The sequence below is a fragment of the Syngnathus floridae genome, chromosome 7, assembly GCF_059516105.1.
Source record: "Syngnathus floridae isolate MCC-2025c chromosome 7, RoL_Sflo_1.0, whole genome shotgun sequence".
Taxonomy (NCBI): Eukaryota; Metazoa; Chordata; class Actinopteri; order Syngnathiformes; family Syngnathidae; genus Syngnathus; species Syngnathus floridae.
Window position 1 is genome coordinate 12,200,840 of NC_142419.1, and position 18,808 is coordinate 12,219,647.

The 18,808-nt window shown below is 42.2% G+C and overlaps 1 protein-coding gene and 1 non-coding gene across 3 annotated transcripts; both read left to right on the plus strand.

Moving 5' to 3' along the window:
- Positions 1-10: 10 nt before the first annotated feature.
- baz1b (bromodomain adjacent to zinc finger domain, 1B) lies at positions 11-10,698 on the plus strand. 2 transcript variants are annotated; one of them, XM_088380484.1, is made up of 21 exons: positions 11-771; positions 1,552-1,668; positions 2,417-2,561; positions 2,730-2,922; positions 3,271-3,392; positions 3,515-3,712; positions 3,787-3,975; positions 4,080-5,373; positions 5,488-5,643; positions 5,747-5,885; positions 5,960-6,087; positions 6,166-6,277; positions 6,384-6,482; positions 6,570-6,747; positions 6,939-7,121; positions 7,328-7,475; positions 7,585-7,732; positions 7,807-7,916; positions 8,063-8,193; positions 8,312-8,418; positions 8,683-10,698. In XM_088380484.1, exons 1-21 carry the CDS (start codon positions 653-655, stop codon positions 9,335-9,337), a joined length of 4,671 nt encoding a protein of 1,556 aa, XP_088236610.1. In that variant the 5' UTR covers positions 11-652; the 3' UTR covers positions 9,338-10,698. The 2 variants fall into 2 exon arrangements, with proteins under 2 accessions (XP_088236610.1, XP_088236609.1); XM_088380483.1 differs by having other exon boundaries at positions 5,960-6,277.
- A 3,043-nt stretch (positions 10,699-13,741) lies between these two features.
- Positions 13,742-13,835, plus strand: trnai-uau (transfer RNA isoleucine (anticodon UAU)). The gene is made up of 2 exons: positions 13,742-13,779; positions 13,800-13,835. It is a non-coding gene; the product is annotated as a tRNA-Ile (tRNA).
- The last annotated feature ends 4,973 nt before the right edge of the window (positions 13,836-18,808 follow it).

Sequence of the window (18,808 nt, forward strand, 5' to 3'; positions counted from 1 at the left end):
TCGGTTGCTACGCCGCTTGCTGCCGGGGAAACGACCCGGGAGAGTTGAGGGTGCGCGAAATTGTGCCGGTGTTCGAGAAACTCCCGCCATTTCGACAAGGAATTAACCTCTTCGAGACATTATTTTCAAGCACTACCAGCATTGTTTTACTTTCGTAAAACGAAGACGGAGTAGTAGAAAAGTCGAAGAAACATCGAGACCTCATCTTGTACAGCTGAGTTGATAAGCGAATTGCTCTTCGCGCCAGACCGCCTGCTGGACTGTGGAGCTGTTGCCGCGAATTTGACTTAGGGACCGGATTGCATCTTGACAGGTCAACCGGGAAAATAAAAGTTCGCCAAATATCTCGACACGAGTTTGAAAAAATAACTTTGTGGATTTGGAACCGTATTTGCAACAGCTATGGCGTCCCTGCTCAAGCAGAGAAGAGGCATTCGATGAGGAGGCGAGGAAGAAGGGACACTGTTTTGTTTTGCAACGCGATAGCAATTCGGGCTGCTAACTAGCCAGTTAGCTGCTACACGTTGAGTTGCAGGCCTACCGGTAAAAGTGTGATACATGCTATCAGCCACCGGGATAAAGGTTAAGGTCGTATTATTTTACACTGGTATTAAAGTGATTATTTGATTGCGCGACCGCCATTTGATTTATAATGGCACCGCTTTTGGGTCGGAAGCCTTACCCATTAGCTAAGCCGCTAGCCGAGCCGCTAGGCCCGGGAGAGGAGGTCTACATCATCGAGCACACCAAGGAGGCCTTCAGGAACAAAGAGTATCCTCCAAATGTGATGCGGTCTATCGTGTCGACTGTCGCCGTACATCAGTAGCTATTTGAGCATTTTGTCTTTTAATGACGGCATTACAACACACATACCCTTGTACAAATTCGTGCTGCTGTTTATATTGTTATTTTGTTATGATCTGACATTTTCTGTGGTTTTAGCTCTTCTCGATGACAAGAGTGTTAGCCTAACATTTGCTAAAAACAAAAATTTCCCGACCCTTAGAAACTACTAGATCTACCTGTTCTGTTTAGTCACTTTATCGGATATGTTCCGCAAGCGTTCCGTTTACTTTTAGTTTCTGCGAATCGGCTGTCAACCATCATCGCCAGCCGGGCATGCTAGTCCCAATGCTAATGTAGGTGTTATGTCACAACAGCACGTTCACACATGTTAACGCGAAGCCTCAGTGTGATATGGTAACCATAAGTTCCAAAGAGAGATGTGTGAAAGACTTATTGAGGTACCGTTTATTTCCCACTTTAGTAAAAAAAAAATGTTTACACCAAGTCTCCAGTGATAGTCAACACAGTAGGACAAGCTGCAGATTAGCTGTAAAACTATTAGATACTTTGTCAATTGAATGTGTGTCTTATGCACTTTTATTTTTCAGGCTATAGACTTATTGTTTCATCCGTCAAACTGAATTTGACATCCAAGTGCTTAACAAGTTAATTGTCTCCTTCATATTTTGACTAATATGATTTGTGACTACACGAATCCTAGATAGGTCATGTATGCTGAAGTTGTCCTTGACAAAATGTTAATAGTGAGTATGAGGCCCGCTTGCAGAGGTATGAAGAACGCATCTGGACGTGCAAGAGTACAGGAAGCATTCAGCTGACGCATAAAGAAGCATGGGAGGAGGAACAAGAAGTCACAGAATTGTAAGTATTAATTCACAAGTTGTGTTGTTACTATTCTGAGTGGTAGTGGTGTGCCAGATAGTTAGAGCAGATGTCACAATGAGACTAAACTTTAATTGACTAGGGTGCAATTGCATCCACAATTTCCAGTATCTCTCATTTTAATTTCAGTGTTGTGACATATTTTAGAAGTGTGAAGACAAAGCCATACTCTCAGACCAGTGACGGTCATGAGGCTTAAAGCTGTTCTGTGATTGGATCAAGCTGGTGCTCCGCCTCTCTTTCTATTTTGGAGGATGTGCGTGCAATTGAGTCATTCTAACCACTCTGGTCTTAGAAAAGCTCGCTTATTAGAATCAGTGAAATAGAAATGTAAGGAACAATTGACAGTTTAAGAGAATAGAGTGGACAAAGTAGAAAGAGATGAGAGGAAATGATACATTGTTCTAGATCAGGAGCTGGATTTAAAATAACACCGAGTGATATTCTTTCTCTTTCGTTTAATTAAACTAGAACTGAGGGTCAACAAACATAAATCAGATGAGGCAGTTGCAAGCATAGACACTATGTGCTACACAATTACATAACTCATCACCAACGAAGGATCTTATTGTGTTTGCATAAACACTACATGGGTGTTCTCTGATATTGCACACTGATAAAATGGGTGGTCTCGGGCCCCCGTGTACTAATAGTCGAGTATAATGCATATACATTTTTGTTTTGTTATTTCTAACCACAAAATGGGTTAACTGTTCTATCTGTGCAGGCTTCAAGAGGAATATCCTCACTGGTTTGAGAAGCCCATCCTGGAGATGGTCCACCACAACACAGTGTCTTTAGACAAACTGGTTGAAATGGCCTGGTTAGAAATCCTCACAAAGTATGCTGTTGGTGAAGAGTGTGACTTCACGGTCAGTTTAATTTGCAGTTATTTCTTGTATGTTTCGAAAGATAGTTCCTCTTAAGCACTATTTTATTTATCTATCTATTTATTTATTTGTTCATTGATTGATTGATTGACCTAGTTAGCAGAATCACATTTTGACGCTTGTTATATTTTTGAACATGTTTTATTTAAGGTGAGCCAAGACAAAAGTCTACGAGCGAAGGTGGCAAAGATCCATCCCCTCGAGCACCCTGAGGGTGAAGCCGCAGAGAAGAAGCTTGAAGGTGCATGTGATTCTCCATCCAGTGACAAAGAGAATGCCAGTCAAGAGAACCAGAGGAAGGAACCCGCCCACAGGGAGGAGGAGAGCAGGAGAGAGAGTCTCAGTAAGTTTATACAGTGAGAGCTGAATGCATTTAAAATGCTTTTACAGATGCCTTTTGTTAATAGATTGTTTTTGAAATGTAATTGACACAAGCGAAATGTTTTGCAATACATTACCAATGTGCCCTTGAGCAAGCCATCAACCCCTTCCGTATACAGATCATGGGACAACACACATTTGAGCCCCATTGTGACTGTCCTTGCATGCATGTTTGTGTGTTTGCAGTGTTTATAAAAAAAAAAAAACACGATCCTAATCTATTTAGATAATAAATGTGCACAGCCAACATCGCAATGCATCTTTTGCTGGTAGTTTTGCTTCATTACCGAATCGTTTTCTTCTTTTCCAGGTGATAGGGCACGGCGGTCACCAAGAAAACTTCCCACTGCCATGAAGGAAGAAAAAAAGAGGTGGGCGCTTCCAAAGTTTCTTCCTCATAAGTATGATGTCAAGCTCGTCAGTGAGGACAAGGTATGTTGTTGTTTCTTGGTTTGTTTTTATGTCAACAAAGACAATGTTTATGTGGTCTTTGAAATATTTTGTTGCATACGTAAACACTAAAAGAAGACAAATCTTTCCGACCGGTGCCACAGGTAATCAGTGCTGTGCCAGCAGACAGTCTTTTCAGAACGGAACGCCCGCCGACCAAAGAGATCATCCGTTACTTCATCAGACACTATGCGCAGAGGCTGGGCATGGGGGAGAGTGCACCCTGGGTGGTTGAAGATGAATTAGTGAAAAAGTTTAATTTGCCTAGTAAATTCAGCGACTTTCTTCTCGACCCACACAAGGTACGGACGGCACTGGTAATTTCTTCTTCATTCTGTTGTGAATGATATCATCTCACATTTTTGTTTGACTCAAGTTTTTAGCTGGGAATCCCTCTACCAAGCGCAAGAGCTTGACTTCTCCTGAAGGTAAACCTAGAAAGAAGTCGAAGACACCTGGTACACCAGGAGAGCACATAGGAAATGAAAAAGGGGAGAAGAAAGGAAAAAGCAAGAAAGATGTTCTCGGGAAGCCCCTTAGTCCCACCATCTGGGGTCATGTGCAGGTAGGTTTTATTGCATGCAAATATTGACACGATCTGATATTTTGGGGTGTTCCTCTTTAAAGCGCTAATGTGCTTGTGTCTTCTCTGCTTTTCACCTAACATAGAAAATTAAAATGAATGGTTCCCCATTAAAAGTAAAGAACTCTGGAACCACCAAGAAAGAAGAAGGTAAAAGCTCAGGTCCCTCTAATCTGAAAACTGTGAAAAAATCTGGAAAGAAACCTGGAAAGACTGGTGATAAGAATATTCTTAAAGCTTCCAGAAAAGATGCAAAGGCAAGTTCCAAAACACCTAAGATGAAGCAGATGACCCTGCTGCATCTCGCTAAGAGTCCCGCCGCTGGCAGCCCCAAAAAACGAGCTCGCAGCAGTTCCACAGGCACTCCCAAACTAGGGAAACCATTACATCCAATGGCTCTCCACCTTCTTCGTTACTATAAGGAGAACAAGGACAAAGAGGACAAAAAGAGTGTTCTGTCTGCCCTCATCTCAAAGGCTGCTAAGGCCTTGTCACCAGATGACCGTGGCAGACTACCCGATGAGCTGAAAGAGCTGGTTGAAAAACGCTGGGAGAGACTGGAGCAAAAGAAACGCTGGGCAGCCATGAGCGAAGAGGAAAAGCAAGAAGAAATGAAGAAGCGGCGGAATGATCTCAAAGAGAAACTTCGGGAAAAAGCCAAGGAACGTCGCGAGAGGGAAATGCTACTCCGCCTCGAACAGTCCCGTCGATACGAGGACCAGGAAATCAAAGATGGCAAGACGTTGCCGACCTTTAAGCTAGTCGACATGCCCGAGGGGCTGCCCAACACCCTGTTTGGGGATGTCGCTATGGTTGTGGAGTTCCTTCATTGCTATGCAGGCCTTCTTATGCCAGATGACAAGTATCCCATCACATCTACGGCTCTGATGGAATCGTTGGCCGGCGTACGCTCTGGTTTCCACTACCTGAACCGCGTGCTGGTGGTGCTACTTCAGACGCTGTTGCAAGACGAGCTCGCAGAGGGCTACAGCGAGCTCGATATCCCTTTATCGGAGATCCCCCTTACCTTGCACTCTGTATCGGAGCTGGCGAGGTTGTGCTTGCGTCCTTTTGATGCTCAAGGTGAGGAGAGCGGTCATGGGTCTGTGGACATGGCCATGAGCGGCTTTGATGATGTGGTGACGAGCGAGTTTCTGGAAAAGCTCGAAACTGTCGAGGTGTTTGAGCTTGAGCCAGAAGAAAAAGTCAGCTTGCTGGTAGCCCTGTGCCACCGCATTCTGATGACGTACTCCGTGGAAGACCACGTGGATGGCATGCAGCAACGCACCGCTGAACTGTGGAAGGAGCGCGTGGCAATGCTGAAAGAGGCCAATCGCAAGAAGGCTGAGAAGAAAAAGCAAAAAGAGGTTGAGGGCAAAGGTAAATTGCAATTGTATAAGAACCAAAGTGTGAATTGAAAATGCAATTGATGATTATAAAAATGCATTTCATTAAAACATTGGCATCACTTATTAAGCATGATTTCTTTTACAGCCCAAGATGAGAAGAAAAAAAAGGAGGATCCAAAGAAGGAGCTCAAAAAAGAGGTAAAAATAGAGTTGGTGGACATGATCAGCTCTGTCAAGAGCAGGCAGCTCATGAGCATGCAGGCCAAGAGAGAAAGAGAGGAGATGGACAAACAAAACAAAGGTGAGCCCTGCTTTCCTTGATACTCAGTTATTCACTTATCAGTGAAGTAGGCAAGTGCAATTGGGTTCCCGGACTCATTTGTTTCTGAATTGTCATCCCCAAGAACGCATGGAAGTGGCAGCCGAAGAAGAGCGACAGCGCAAACAAAGAGCGACCATGGAAAAGAATTTTCAAGAGGGTATAACAAAGGCCAAACTGGTCCTACGTAGAACTCCACTGGGCACAGACAGAAATCATAACAGGTCAGTGGAATTATTTTGACTATTAAATATTGGCAAACATGGCGAAATAGGATATAATATGTCCATTTGTCCAGATATTGGTTTTTCTCCGATGTTGTTCCTGGACTCTACATCGAGAAAGGCTGGGTGCATGACGGCATAGACTATAGCTTCACACCTCTTGAGGAAAAAAACGAGCCTGATGTGGATGACGAGGACGACGGTGAGGCTGCTCTGACATTAGGAAGAAAATATTTCTGTAGCCATAAGCATGCCAAACTTATCAAAATGCCTTTTGTAGAGGCTGATGACAATGGAAGTGTGGATGGTGCTAATAATGAAGGAGCCCAACTGGGGCCAGCAACAGACGTCTGTATAGAAACTACAACTCCTAAGCAGGGACAGAATCTCTGGTTCGTCTTTGACATTCAACTCGATCTTGGCCTTTTGGTTTCAGAATTTGTGTGCCATTTTTTTCCCCCCAGCCCGATCTGATTTCTAATCTCCTAATATTGCCAGGTTCATCTGTGACAGTCCTGCCGAACTGGAAGAATTGGTGGACAGTCTTCATCCTCATGGTGTTAGAGAGAGTGAACTGAAGGCAAAGATAGAAAGCAGGTGAATAGTTGTGTATTTTATTTCTCTTGTCAATCTATTTCTATCTACCTTGTAGATAGTAACTATGTTGTTATTGCCCTTGAACAGTTACCAGGACATCATACACTCCATCAACTTGACCCGAAAGGACAAAGTGGGTTTAGGAGTCCCTGACGAGGACGCGGAGCTACTGAAATTTTTACGCAGTGATATTCAGGAGATAGCCTCACGCCTCCTGAAGGGCGGCTTGGGTTACTTTGATGATGACGTGGACATGGAAGATCAGGTGAGCAGGTTTTTATTGTGTATGGTAACCTGCATTTACTAAGGTCTGTCATAACATAATGCTGTTTTCCAATTTTTGCGGAACCCTCTCTATTCAAACTTTCGTGGAGACTTTTTCTTTCTTCATGTGTGGTCATCAAATTTTTCATAAATGACCTGATATTGATTGTCTGTTGCATTATCCGCATACAGCTGGAAAAAATGGACAACTTGAAAGAATTAGGAGAGTCCATCATCACCATTCAGGCATGTGTGATCAAGAAGTTCTTGCAAGGATTCATGGCCCCCAAGCAGAAAATGAAGAAGAAGCAAGGAGGGGAAGAAAGCAAAGCCGAAGAGGTAGATGAGGAAAAGAAACTGGCAGAGGAGGCCAAGGTAAGAGAATAGGTCAAAATAGTGAGAGAAAAAACATTGAATTGGGATCAGAACACTCCCCTGAGCCAATTGAATCTGGCTTCAGATGTCAAGTGTTGCCACATTAAACAACCGTTGCCTACTTCTATTTGTTGTTGTGCCACCTAGCCTTATTTATTAACCAGGTGCGGTCTAACTATTGTTTATTTCAAAAATTTCGCCCTTAGGTGGCAACAGCATTAGAGAAGTGGAGGACGTCTATCCGGGAGGCCCAAACCTTCTCCCGCATGCATGTGCTGCTTGGAATGTTGGACGCCTGCATCAAGTGGGACATGTCTGCCGAGAATGCCCGTTGCAAAGTTTGTCGGAAAAAGGGTAAAATGATCAGTTGGTCTCGCAAAATTGTTTGCTTTAGCATAGCTTAGTGTACTGTGAGAGAATGACTTTCTTTGTTTGAAAGAATAAAACTTTGAATCCTTCTCAGGTGATGATGAGAAACTTATACTGTGTGACGAATGCAACAAGGCCTTCCATCTTTTCTGCCTGAGGCCAGTGCTGCACCGCATTCCCGAAGGCGAGTGGCTGTGCACGGCCTGCCAGCCCACATTGGCCAGACGGGGCACGCGCTCAAGGTAAGTGTGACTATTTTGCATTTTGCTTCAAATTTCAACCGTGAAATTGTCAGCAATGGAGTTGTCCTCTACAGGAACTACAAACAAGACAGCGATGAAGAAGATGAGGAGAGTGAAGAGGAAGACTCTGACGAGGAGGAAGATGATGAGGAAGAGTGTGAATACAAGGCCATGGGCCACAGCTGTGAGTATCAGAAAAGAGGAACACTTAATCGAGACGTGGTCACAAAGTGGGTGTAGAATAAAATGGACTTGCTATTTTTTTCTGTATTGCATTGGAAGTGAAACTGCTCTCAATTAAAAAAAAAAAGTCTTATTTTTGCTTGACAGTGAGGCCAAGAAAGAAGAGGAAGCAAACGTCAGCCGTGCAGAAAAGTAAACCCAAAAAGAAGTCGTCCTCTACTAGTCAGAGCAGCAAGCAGAGGACTGGCCCCAGCAGCCCTGCAGACATCGATGAACTGGTGAGAAAGCAATCCAGTCCTTGTACTCTCTCTCGGCAATCGTGTGTTTTTTCAAAATTCCGAACACTGTCAAAATATTCACTTGTTCATATTAAATGTTTATGTACCATTTCTGAAGGTTCGCCAGAGCTCTCAGTCAGGAGTGCGTAGACAAGCACTGGAGCTAGAGAAATGTGAGGAAATCCTTAAAAAACTGACCAAGTTTCGATACAGCTGGCCCTTCAGGTGAGTTACTGATGTGAATGGTGTTTCAGTCATTTGACCTTTTTTCCCCACAGTTCTTAAGCAGTCTACATTACTTTTGGAATGAAGATGTTCCAAAAAGTTGATCAACAACGTTTTAAACAATTAATTAGGCTGGATTTATGCTGCATAATTAAAGTGACACAATTAACCCCCCAAAGAGGCCATGGAATCGCCGTATAATATGCAATAATAGTGATTTCATACTCCTGACTGTTTGACCTTGGGTGCTCTTACTCCACTCAGGGACCCAGTGTCCACAGAAGAAGCCGAGGACTATCTGGACATCATTTCGCAGCCCATGGATTTTCAGACCATACAGAAAAAATTTAGCCAAGGCTCCTATCGCCACGGCCAAGACTTCATGGAGGACATGAAGCTGGTCTTCTCCAATGCAGAGGAGTACAATGAGCAGGGCAGCACCGTGCTCTCCTGCATGACCAAGACGGAGACGGCCTTTACGGAGCTGCTCCAGAAGATGCTACCCGGCCTCAGCTACCTCCGACGACGCACACGCAAGCGCGTCAGTCGAGCTCCCGTATCGTCAGAGGAGGATGAAGAAGAAGAAGAAGAAGAGGAGGAAGAAGAGGAAGAGGATCGGGCACTTTCGCAGAAAAGAATTCAGAATGGCAAGTCAGGCGCAAAGAAAAGCAGAAACACCCGGGCAGCTGCACAAGATGAGGAGAGTGAGGATGAAGAAGAGGAGGACAGCGGAAAGAGGAGAAGTAAGAGGACCGCTTCCAAAGCAGCCAGGAAGGATTACAGGGAGCAGGATTGCAACGGTGAGCGGAACACTCGCAGAACTCGGCAGCAGCGGGGCCGGCTGGAGGTCGACGAGGACAGCAGCGATGACGAGGTGCCAGGTCGACAGCGACATTCCAAGAGACAGAAGCGCTCATGAAGCCCAGGGTGCGTTTGGCTTCTTTTTTTTGAGTTTTTATTTCTTGTCCAAGTGATCAGACTCCTTTCCATCAGCCAGCAGGGAATCAAACTTCACAATGACTCTTTGTCTTCTTGAATTTCTGTTCATAATTTTCAAAAAGGATTTATATTTGTAATCTGTATTATTGGTGTGTTTTTTTTTTTTTTTTTTATCCCCCTCATTGAAAAATTAGACATAGACAAGAAGCACAAGGAGCCTTGTCACTTTCTTAGGGCTTTTAAAAATGTCCCAATGTCACAGTTGTGCAGCGATTTTCATTCTTTGAGTGGGGTACCTCGTGTACGTGTGGCTACAAACCCCTTATGCACACCATGGACACTTTAAATATTGTACAATGACATACTTAATATCTCTGCGGGAGGCCTCAGTCAAATGCAAATTTTGTACAATACATTTGTTTTCTTAATTTCTCAAATCCTTTGGTCACATGCTGCGTTGTACTGTACTGCCCAAATGTGACTTTGGAACCAGCAGGCTGACCAAGCAAGTGTCATCATTTGGATTTTTGGTTCTGTAGTGGCCTGCCACTTTAAACAAAGCGGTACCTCAAGGTTACGTGAAGTGCACTACTTTGTGTAAAATGTACCAAACAAGCCAGCAACTGCAGGACCACTTTGATAAAAAATGTGCATAAAAATTTGTAAAACAACAAATATGGGTATTTTTGAAGAGTTAATATTTTTTGCACATTTCATTTGGGGTTTGTAAGGCAAATCTACGTTAATGTTAAATCAGGATTCTGCATTAATGTGAAATCAGGATTCTTCTATTTGTGCAGAGAACATGTTTGGTATTTTTTTTTAACTGTTTCCTGGCAAAAGTGGCCGATTTTTTGTAAAGAACACCGCAGAACACCTCAGCAACCATTTATTACAATCAAAATGCAGCTCTTCGGTGGACGTGTTCAGTGAGCCACCAGGTGGCGCTTCTCTCCTATCTTCAGATTCACTCACAGCTTTGCTCATGCCTATGTAGCCACTTTTTTTTTTATACGGGGAATGTAAAATGTCATTTACACTTCACTTGAATATTCTCCTGTGTAGGTTTTCTGTCACATGATCAGCCTAGACGCTGCCCTATAGCCTTCCTGTGTTCATCCTGTGACGTAATTTCTTCGTAGTGTTTTTTTTCCCTCATGACTTAATGTTTGGGTGTTTCTGCTTTACTCCATTCTTACAACCAATGAGTGAAATTTGACTGCCCCCTCAAGCTGAGAACTGACTCTTTTACACAGTTCTTTTTATATGTGTATTTATAGTTTAGGCAGATTTAAGTTGTAATTATGTGTAAAGGTTTTCCAATAAAGGCTATGAGCAAGACTGCAGTTGTCCTTGTATTTGTCAATAAATGAAAAATTTAGTGACATCTCATAGTTTAGTTTTTGTTTAAAATACATTTTTTGAAGGATAGTTTCATCCTTCAAAAAATTTATTTTAAACAAGTTTCTTACAATGGTGAAAACCAAATGGAGCCAAAGCCACCAGAAAAAATGTGCACTTGACAAAACTTAATTTTGGCTAGTCATTGTTTCTCTTTGAATTTCATAATTTATATAGTGGACAAAGCGTCGTAAATGTGATTAGGATTAAAGAGTTACAAATTCAGTGTATTTTTTTTCCAATTCATTTGGAGGCAAGAACAGCAATGAGTGTAGTTTTCAACTTTCAAATGGGTTCTTCTTACAAAACGGGTGAAAATCAGCAGCAGGTGTGCCACTCTCAAAAAAAAAAAAAAAAAACACTGGCTGTGCTCAAATTGACCTCTGAACTCTGCACAAACTGACAACGAGGGCATGTGGTTGTGGACGTGGAGGAGTGAGTTGCCCAGCAAATATTTACCTGAGGTCAAAGTCAGTTGTGGTGTACGGTGAGGAGAGAACAAGTGTGTGTTGACTTGCCAGACATGATGCTAAATGCTCTGCAGTCATGTTTAGCTTCTTCTATTCTGAAAATAGTCAACACAAAACAGACAGCAACAGGCTCCATTTTGACCACTTGCCAATTCTAAAATCTAATGCAACAGCTGTATCAAAAATGTTTCTTCGAAAATAACACCTAATTTGTTTGACACGTGTTACAAAGTTTTTTTCATTTACATAGCGATATTGTGGGTAATTTGTTTAGCAACTGTATAGTCGGTGCTATCCAATAATAGACTTTTTGATGCGATGCAGTTTGCACAACTTCAACCACAACTACCTGTCAATTATTATCTATGCAACTTAGTTTATAAAAATATCACATCAGAAGTCAGTGTTACTTAAATTGTAAAGGAATTCTTAGAGAAAATAACGCTCCTCCTTATCCTAGGCCTCATTAAGCTGAAGAAACGTAGCTCCAAAGCATCTCTAGCTAGCGCAAATCCAAATTGGGGTCACAATAGGCCTATGGCTTTTTTGTGCAACTTGTCCCACAAATCACAGAGTCAAGGTGTCATGATGAAGCTCTGAACGTAAATGTGATTTATGTCACAGAAAGGCACAGCAGACAGAGCTCAGTCAACCGTGTGCCAAAAAAAGAAGTCACACATTCCCTTACAGAGCATAAAGATGCCCTGAAAACTATGTGTCAACTTACATGACCGAGAAGTGAAATGCCCTAAATTTCGCTTTGCTTTTTGCTTGCAAGTGCATGTTATTATTAATGCATTATTTAAAAAAAAAAAAAAATCACAGTCTTTTCCCCCAATTTTCTCCACTGATGTGCTTCCTCTTGCTTTGATGATATAACCAAAACATGAAGGAAGAAAAGTGGGTGAGAGTAGAAACGGACGAGTTCAGAGGATGCCATTTTCTCTCGGGAGTTTTCATCCCAAAAGAGATCCGGCACTCGTCTGAAAGAAATCTTCTCTTAGACTGAACTCCCCCCCCCCAAAACAGCATATTTGCATATCAGTCATTTATCCTCTCAACAGCACGCGTCAACACGACGATGCACACACGTCTGGCCTCTCATCAAACGACTACACTACGTGCAAGGTATTGCTGTTCACAACTTTGTGGGTCCTCCTGAAACATGTTGATAAAATAAGCAAATAAGCAAAAGGAAGCGGGAGAATAAAGCCAGTCACCCGAGGATTTCTTTGAACTCAGGGATCCAGATACGGTGGCGGAAACAATTGGATGAGCGTGCTGTGGGAGAGATGAAAGGCAGTCAGACTTGTCGATGTAATAAGTGGGATGAGGCCCTTTCATGATTCATACTGAGGCTTCATCTTCCTGCTCAGTCAAGCTCCAAAATATATCCCGCAATTCTTTTTAAAGCTTAGCAGAATGTAATTAACTTGCTCCAATGCTTGTGTGCTTCAGTTCCTTTTCACAACACATCTATCAGCCACATCACGCTTTTATTCCCTTTTATTCAGTTTTTTTTTCTTTTTTTGCAATAAGGAAATATCCCAATGTTTTATGTAAGAGGAAAGAATAATAAATAGGCCTCAATTCTGGAATGCAGAGCAAAAATCCATTGTTACCAAAAGTTGTTTGTCCGACCGACCACATTGTGTTTCTGCAATTAGCATCTTGTCATTAATAATTAATTGTGAAGCCGCACACAAACACACAATATATCACAAAAAGCCATTGAGATATGTTGATCCCATGAATAGAGTTAACTTCTAGTACCTTAATTGTGATTTACTAGGGTGGCAAAACATTTCCATTGTGAGGCAAAATGCAAAAAACAAGAAAATATGCAATTTGTAAACACACTATTTAAATACATTTGCACGTGTATAACTTTCTCCTTTTTCTCCATCTTGCTGTACTGCAGAGTAGTTACAGTACATGATAGCCTGCTGTTCTACCATCTCATGTTTCTGAAGTCGTACAGTGTGCATATGCCTTGTGGCGGGGGGCTGGGGGGGGGGGTCCGCAATAAATAGATTAAAGTGTGCAATGGACCACTAACCACTCCTTCGTCTCTCCAGCGAATGACTCACTTGAAAAAAAAGTTGCAGCTGTCAGGGCTAACTTCAGTTCAGTCTTAATTTTTGCTTGAGTGAAAAAGAAGGGAGGTGTGTGTGCATATGTTTACACCATCAAGGCAAAGACAGCAACAGAACTGAAAAGTGCCACACATCATAACATAAATGTATCAATTTCGATCCAAGTGTGAATGTGAACCAGGCAATGTGTGTGCAAAGGTGTGCTTGCGTCTTAATAGGCCGGCACAGTGCTGCCGATAGTTCCATAAAGGAGCCTTTGAATGGCTGGCCTCTGCTAAATTCATAGCAGATGTGAGCGAAAGAATATTCACCCAGGTTGAGTGGCCCTTCACTACGAAGGCGACAGGAGTCCAAATCAGGGGAGGCAGATGCATGGCAGACAAGGGCCCACAGTGTATGGCACATGTATACACACCAGCTCCAGTGGCGCAATCGGTTAGCGCGCGGTACTTATATGACAGTACATTGTAGAGCAATGCCGAGGTTGTGAGTTCAAACCTCACCTGGAGCAGAATTTTAAGGCAATGTTGCTCCGTGTTTGTCTCCAGACTTGCAGTTTTTTCCCTGATGACCATGAAGTGTCCTTGAGCAAGACACCGAAACCTGAATTGCTCCCACTGGTAGAATATCTTAATTTCGTAGTGAATCAGTTGTACGCTGACAATATAGCTCATAGATGTCAAAGTCAAGGCCCGGGGGCCAGATACGGCCCGCCACATCATTTTATGTGGCCCGCGAAGACAAATTGTGCATCAAATTCGTGTCATGACTAGAATTGCAAATTGTCTTCACTTTTAATAATATCTTTTTTTTTATATTTGACCAGTTTTTACTCGTCTGATTTAAAAACGAGTTATTTGTCAGTTTGTTTTGTAGCTTTTAGCGTATATGAGTTGCTCATACATTTATTTGGGGTGACAGTCATAATGGCCCTCCGAAAGTAGCTATGACTACAGTGTGGCTCGCGAAAAAAATGAGTTTGACACCCCTGATATAGCTCTTTTATTTACTTTTGTTGTGTGTTGATGTAATCAACTTCACATACAGTATGTTTTTTTTTTTTGCATGGAGGAAGGCTGGAGATTTGCAAATGTAGATGTAAAAAAAAAAAATGTTACTACACTAAGGTCTCATAGACACATTTACTGTACTCGAGCCAATCACAACTGATAGATGGGAGGTTTGGTTTTATTACCTGTGTTGCTATAAACACATTGTACATACAGTCTGCTTTTTTTAGTGTAACATGATAAGGAATTCTATGTGCCAGATCATAAATGTAGGCCTAGTGCTTGTATCCAGAGGCAGAACATAACATGAGCTCACTCGTGAACTGCTGCTCTCACCGTGACCACAAAGCAATATACAGTATTTTAACACAAGCACAAAATTGTCTCGAGGGCATTCATTTTCTGACATTTAACACCAAGTAGAAAATCATATAATACAAAAATCTTGCAATAAGTTGACAAATGTCGTGTAACCGACATTGAGGAGGAAGCAAGCATATTCCACGTAGTGAGCACCCGAAGGTACTCCTTGTATCTTATCTTATGAATTCCTTCCGTCGTTTTTTTAAATCTGACTCATTTTTCTCTCATAACAACTTTTTTTTTCTACAGTCCATGCTCAGATGGAGCTCAGAGGAGAAACGAATCTGGAGGAGGTTGCCTGGCGGGCATCACTTTTCCCTTTTTAATTAAAACCGCACACCCAAATAAATGTTACAAAGTTTCACACCCACTCATATGAAAAGAGCCCGCCAGGGTCTGAAGTTTGCCTTTGCGAGGATAAATATCTAAGTGGCAGCTTTTTCTGTAAGGGAATCTACTCGTCTGTCGTTTTGTCGGATTAGCCGGGGTAAGGAAAACATGAGGATCGCGTTCCGTGCGTTTCCCACTCTCTGGCTGTTCAGCATAAACACCCAAAGCTCTTGGCTGTCCTCACATCCGCCTCCTTCAGCTCCAACGCCACTTTCTTTGGGGCCGGGGGTTCCAGCGTGGGGTTTGTTTTAGTAGCGCAGCCCCACATGAGTGTTTGGTTGTTTTGCGTGTCACGCCGTGTGAGTGTTTGATTATGTTGAGCATTACATAGTATGTGCGTGCGTGTTAGCAGGGAGGTGAAGGTCGCTCAATCCTTCCTTGCTTTGTCCTCTGCTGCACTGTTTTGGTTTTTTTTGCTTGAAGAACGCTGCGGTCCACACCACAGGTGTCGAACTCAAGGCCCGGGGGTCAGATACAGCCCACAACATCATTTTATATGGCCCGTAAAGACAAATTATGCACCAAATTCATATGTCGATACTAAAATAACAAAATGTTTTCATTTTTAAAAATTAGAGATATTGCTTGCAATTTTTTTACCATTCATATTTTTTAAATATTTGAAGTTTGTTGTGAAGCCGATACAATTAATAATATGAGACGTTCATACATTTATTTGGGTTGGCAATTTTAATGGCCCTCCGAAGGAAACTATGACTACGATAAGTTTGACACTGTAGAAAATGGAAGGACTTGTGTCGTAACTTTTGAGAAGACACAGGTAGGAAGGACAACAACTTTAATTTAAAACTTTTGACCATGGGGAATGCTCACTCTCAGGAAGAATATTCCTCGTTATAAGGGTGCATGGAAAGTGCTAAGTCACATTTGCAATGCAGAGCCTGAGCTATCACTTCTATTGGGTTTGACGTCATCTTTACATACACCACCTGTAAATATTCACTGGAGAACCACATTTAGTAAGCTGTGGCTAAATATAGTCTCCAACAAATGTATTATTCACAGCTTAGTAATAATAATAATAATAAAAAACTTGAACACTGCTGTGTTCTGTTTTTCAGGAAATAATTTGAATTTTAAAACAGGTTGGGACTGTCAGTAATATTCAGCTGCTTGGTTTGGAAATACGACAAAAGAGGAGTGATCACTACAATAAAGTATCCAGATGAGTCATGTTGGTTTTGGTTCATTCATGAAGTTTATTGAATATATTAAAGAGGAGCAGAGAGCTGCCTGTTACTATCTTTGACATCCAAAGGGGGTGGAAAAAAAAAACTTCAATGACATGCAATGTGATGGAAGAGGGACACATGAGCACTGCATGGGCCTGACTGATCGTGCTTTGAAAACCATTTGTTGCATTACAACACGCTGCCCAGTTGGGTTCTGGTTTGGAGCCTGTTAATAAGCTTTGAGCCGCCAAACATCCGCCTAGGAGCTCTTAATGAGCCTGTAGCCTGGCTAGTAAACAAGACCAGATGCAAACCCTTAACACAAGCACAGGAAATGTCTCGTGCCGTAACAACAAGGCCGGGTCTGCGTGACGAGGTGCGAACAGGAAGGCTGATCTCTGCAGGTTGGCTCCCCCTGCTTGACTAGAACTTCTTATCCTGAGGGGAAGGGCCGCATGCGGGGCTGCCGTTCCAGGTCTTGCTTTGCGTGCCAATTTTTTTACCGGCCGCCAAGATCATCACAGACTGCTGCCTGTGCTCCTTTTCCACAGCTTACGGTTACACAATATACACAAACCACAGTTTATTCAGTACCGTGTTGGACTTGGTGTGTCAGCTTTGACACGCCACAATAGGAACAATATCTGCCTCCGCATAGAGTATCTCTCTCGTGCAACAAGGTTTATATTTGACTTGCGAGGGGGCTGAGTTTTTGACAAAAGGTCCAGTGTTTGAGTGTGAGTGGCCCCAGCTGGTTCCTTTTACCACACAGACTGGCTAATGTACAGTGATCAGCCTGAGTCAACAGTCCTGGCCGGAAAAAGAAACTTAATTGATGATGGGAAATTTATGCGCCAAATGTGTTTGAACTGTCCCAAAGTGTCCCATTGAATTTTCTGTCTCATTTGCTCCACAAAACACAAACAACACTGGACAACCTCACTGGTTACTCACAACATGTGCAGACGTTCATTAACAGTTTCATTTGCACGAAGCAAGTTTCAGCCGGCCGTGCAATGAGGCCCCCCATTCTTCTCCACAGCTACCACCTCCATCGCCTATCCCTAATTAGCTCTTAACATCCTTCATGAGAACGCGGGAGCTTATTCACAACGGACTTGTATATTGCTCAGACGGAATGTTTGACCAAAATGTGTCTACTGCTTAAGAGAGATAGTCATGTAATTTACATCCATGGTATGAAAACAACTTTCAAAGCCAAATGTTTGCACCATTGGCAAAAATATAAATTTATATCTGTTAGACAAGATGACTGTTACCACTGCATGGAACAGCGTAGCTTGCATCAGTAAAAAAATATTATTATTATTATTATTATGATTATTATTATTATTATTATTAATATTATTATCAAAGCAATAAATTATTATTATTTTTTTTTAAAAGTGTTTGACAGGGGATGCTAGGGGGTTGGGAGATAGAATTTGAATCGCCAACTGAATATAAAATGTATTAATTGAAGTGATATTTCAAATATTCTTCTTCTACAAGAATACAAACGACACCAAGGTTTCACTCTTGTAACACATTTGAAACTCAAGACTTTTAAAAAAAAAAAAACTATTCCTTGTTAAAAGCTCCATTTACTGTCAGCGTTAAGACAAGACGATGATTAAAAGCAGTCAAATGGTTTAAAGCGACACGGGAGCCAGCACCAAGTTTGAGCGTCGTCTAGAAAGTTCAAGAAGAAAGCCACTCAAACTGAAAGGTAACCAAGTCAAAAAGTGGGGGAAAAAAGCAGACAAGAACAAAAAGTTGAAAACTCCAAATCAAAGTCTGTGCAAGGGAGAATATCAGATCTATGTAGGATTGTGTCTCCTCCGTCAGAACACAGAGCCCACGGGTGAGCCTTTGATGACTGTGTGTGACAAGAGCACATTTTTAGGATGCACTGCAGCTACACTGTGCCAGCAGACGCATTTCACAGACAAGCCAGCCTCAAATCCAAGTGCTTCTGATCCATTTTATTTCCGGCTTACCAACCACTTAAACCGTCCTTCTTAACCGTAAGCTTTACTCCTAAGCCTGAGGTCCATTTCCACATATGTGCAAAACTCGTCGTTGCTATCAACGAATGTAAAAATGTTAAGGTGGGAGTTAATATAGTGTGACCTCCAATTGAAACACTTTAAATTCAGGCATACGCCTCTCTTGGACTAGCACACCAAAAGTCAAATTGATCATTTTAATGTTATTATACCAAGGGGGCGTCAAACTCATTTTTGTTTGCAGGCCGCATCTTACTTTGTCGTTATGGTTTCTTTCCGTGTCCCCCAAATAAATATACGATTAGAAGAACTTCTAAGAAGTTATGTCTGTGGACTTTCTCGTCATCGTCTGAAAATGACTGATATAAAATATACAAGCAATAGCTGACGTTAGCGACCTAGCTCAGGTGCTCATTGAGCATTTTAAAAGCACACATTATAATTCTTGTGAGTGAGGGAAGATCAAGAGCGCGGCTTGCCTGACTGGCTGGGATGGCCCTGGTGGCATCAATGAGTTAA

Coding starts and splice junctions, on each gene's coding strand:
- baz1b (XM_088380483.1), top strand. CDS start 653: ATGGCACCGCTTTTGGGTCGGAAGCCTTACCCATTAGCTAAGCCGCTA. Junction 5,886..5,959: donor ACAGACAGAAATCATAACAG/GTCAGTGGAATT, acceptor CCATTTGTCCAG/ATATTGGTTTTTCTCCGATG. Junction 6,278..6,383: donor AAGCAGGGACAGAATCTCTG/GTTCGTCTTTGA, acceptor TAATATTGCCAG/GTTCATCTGTGACAGTCCTG.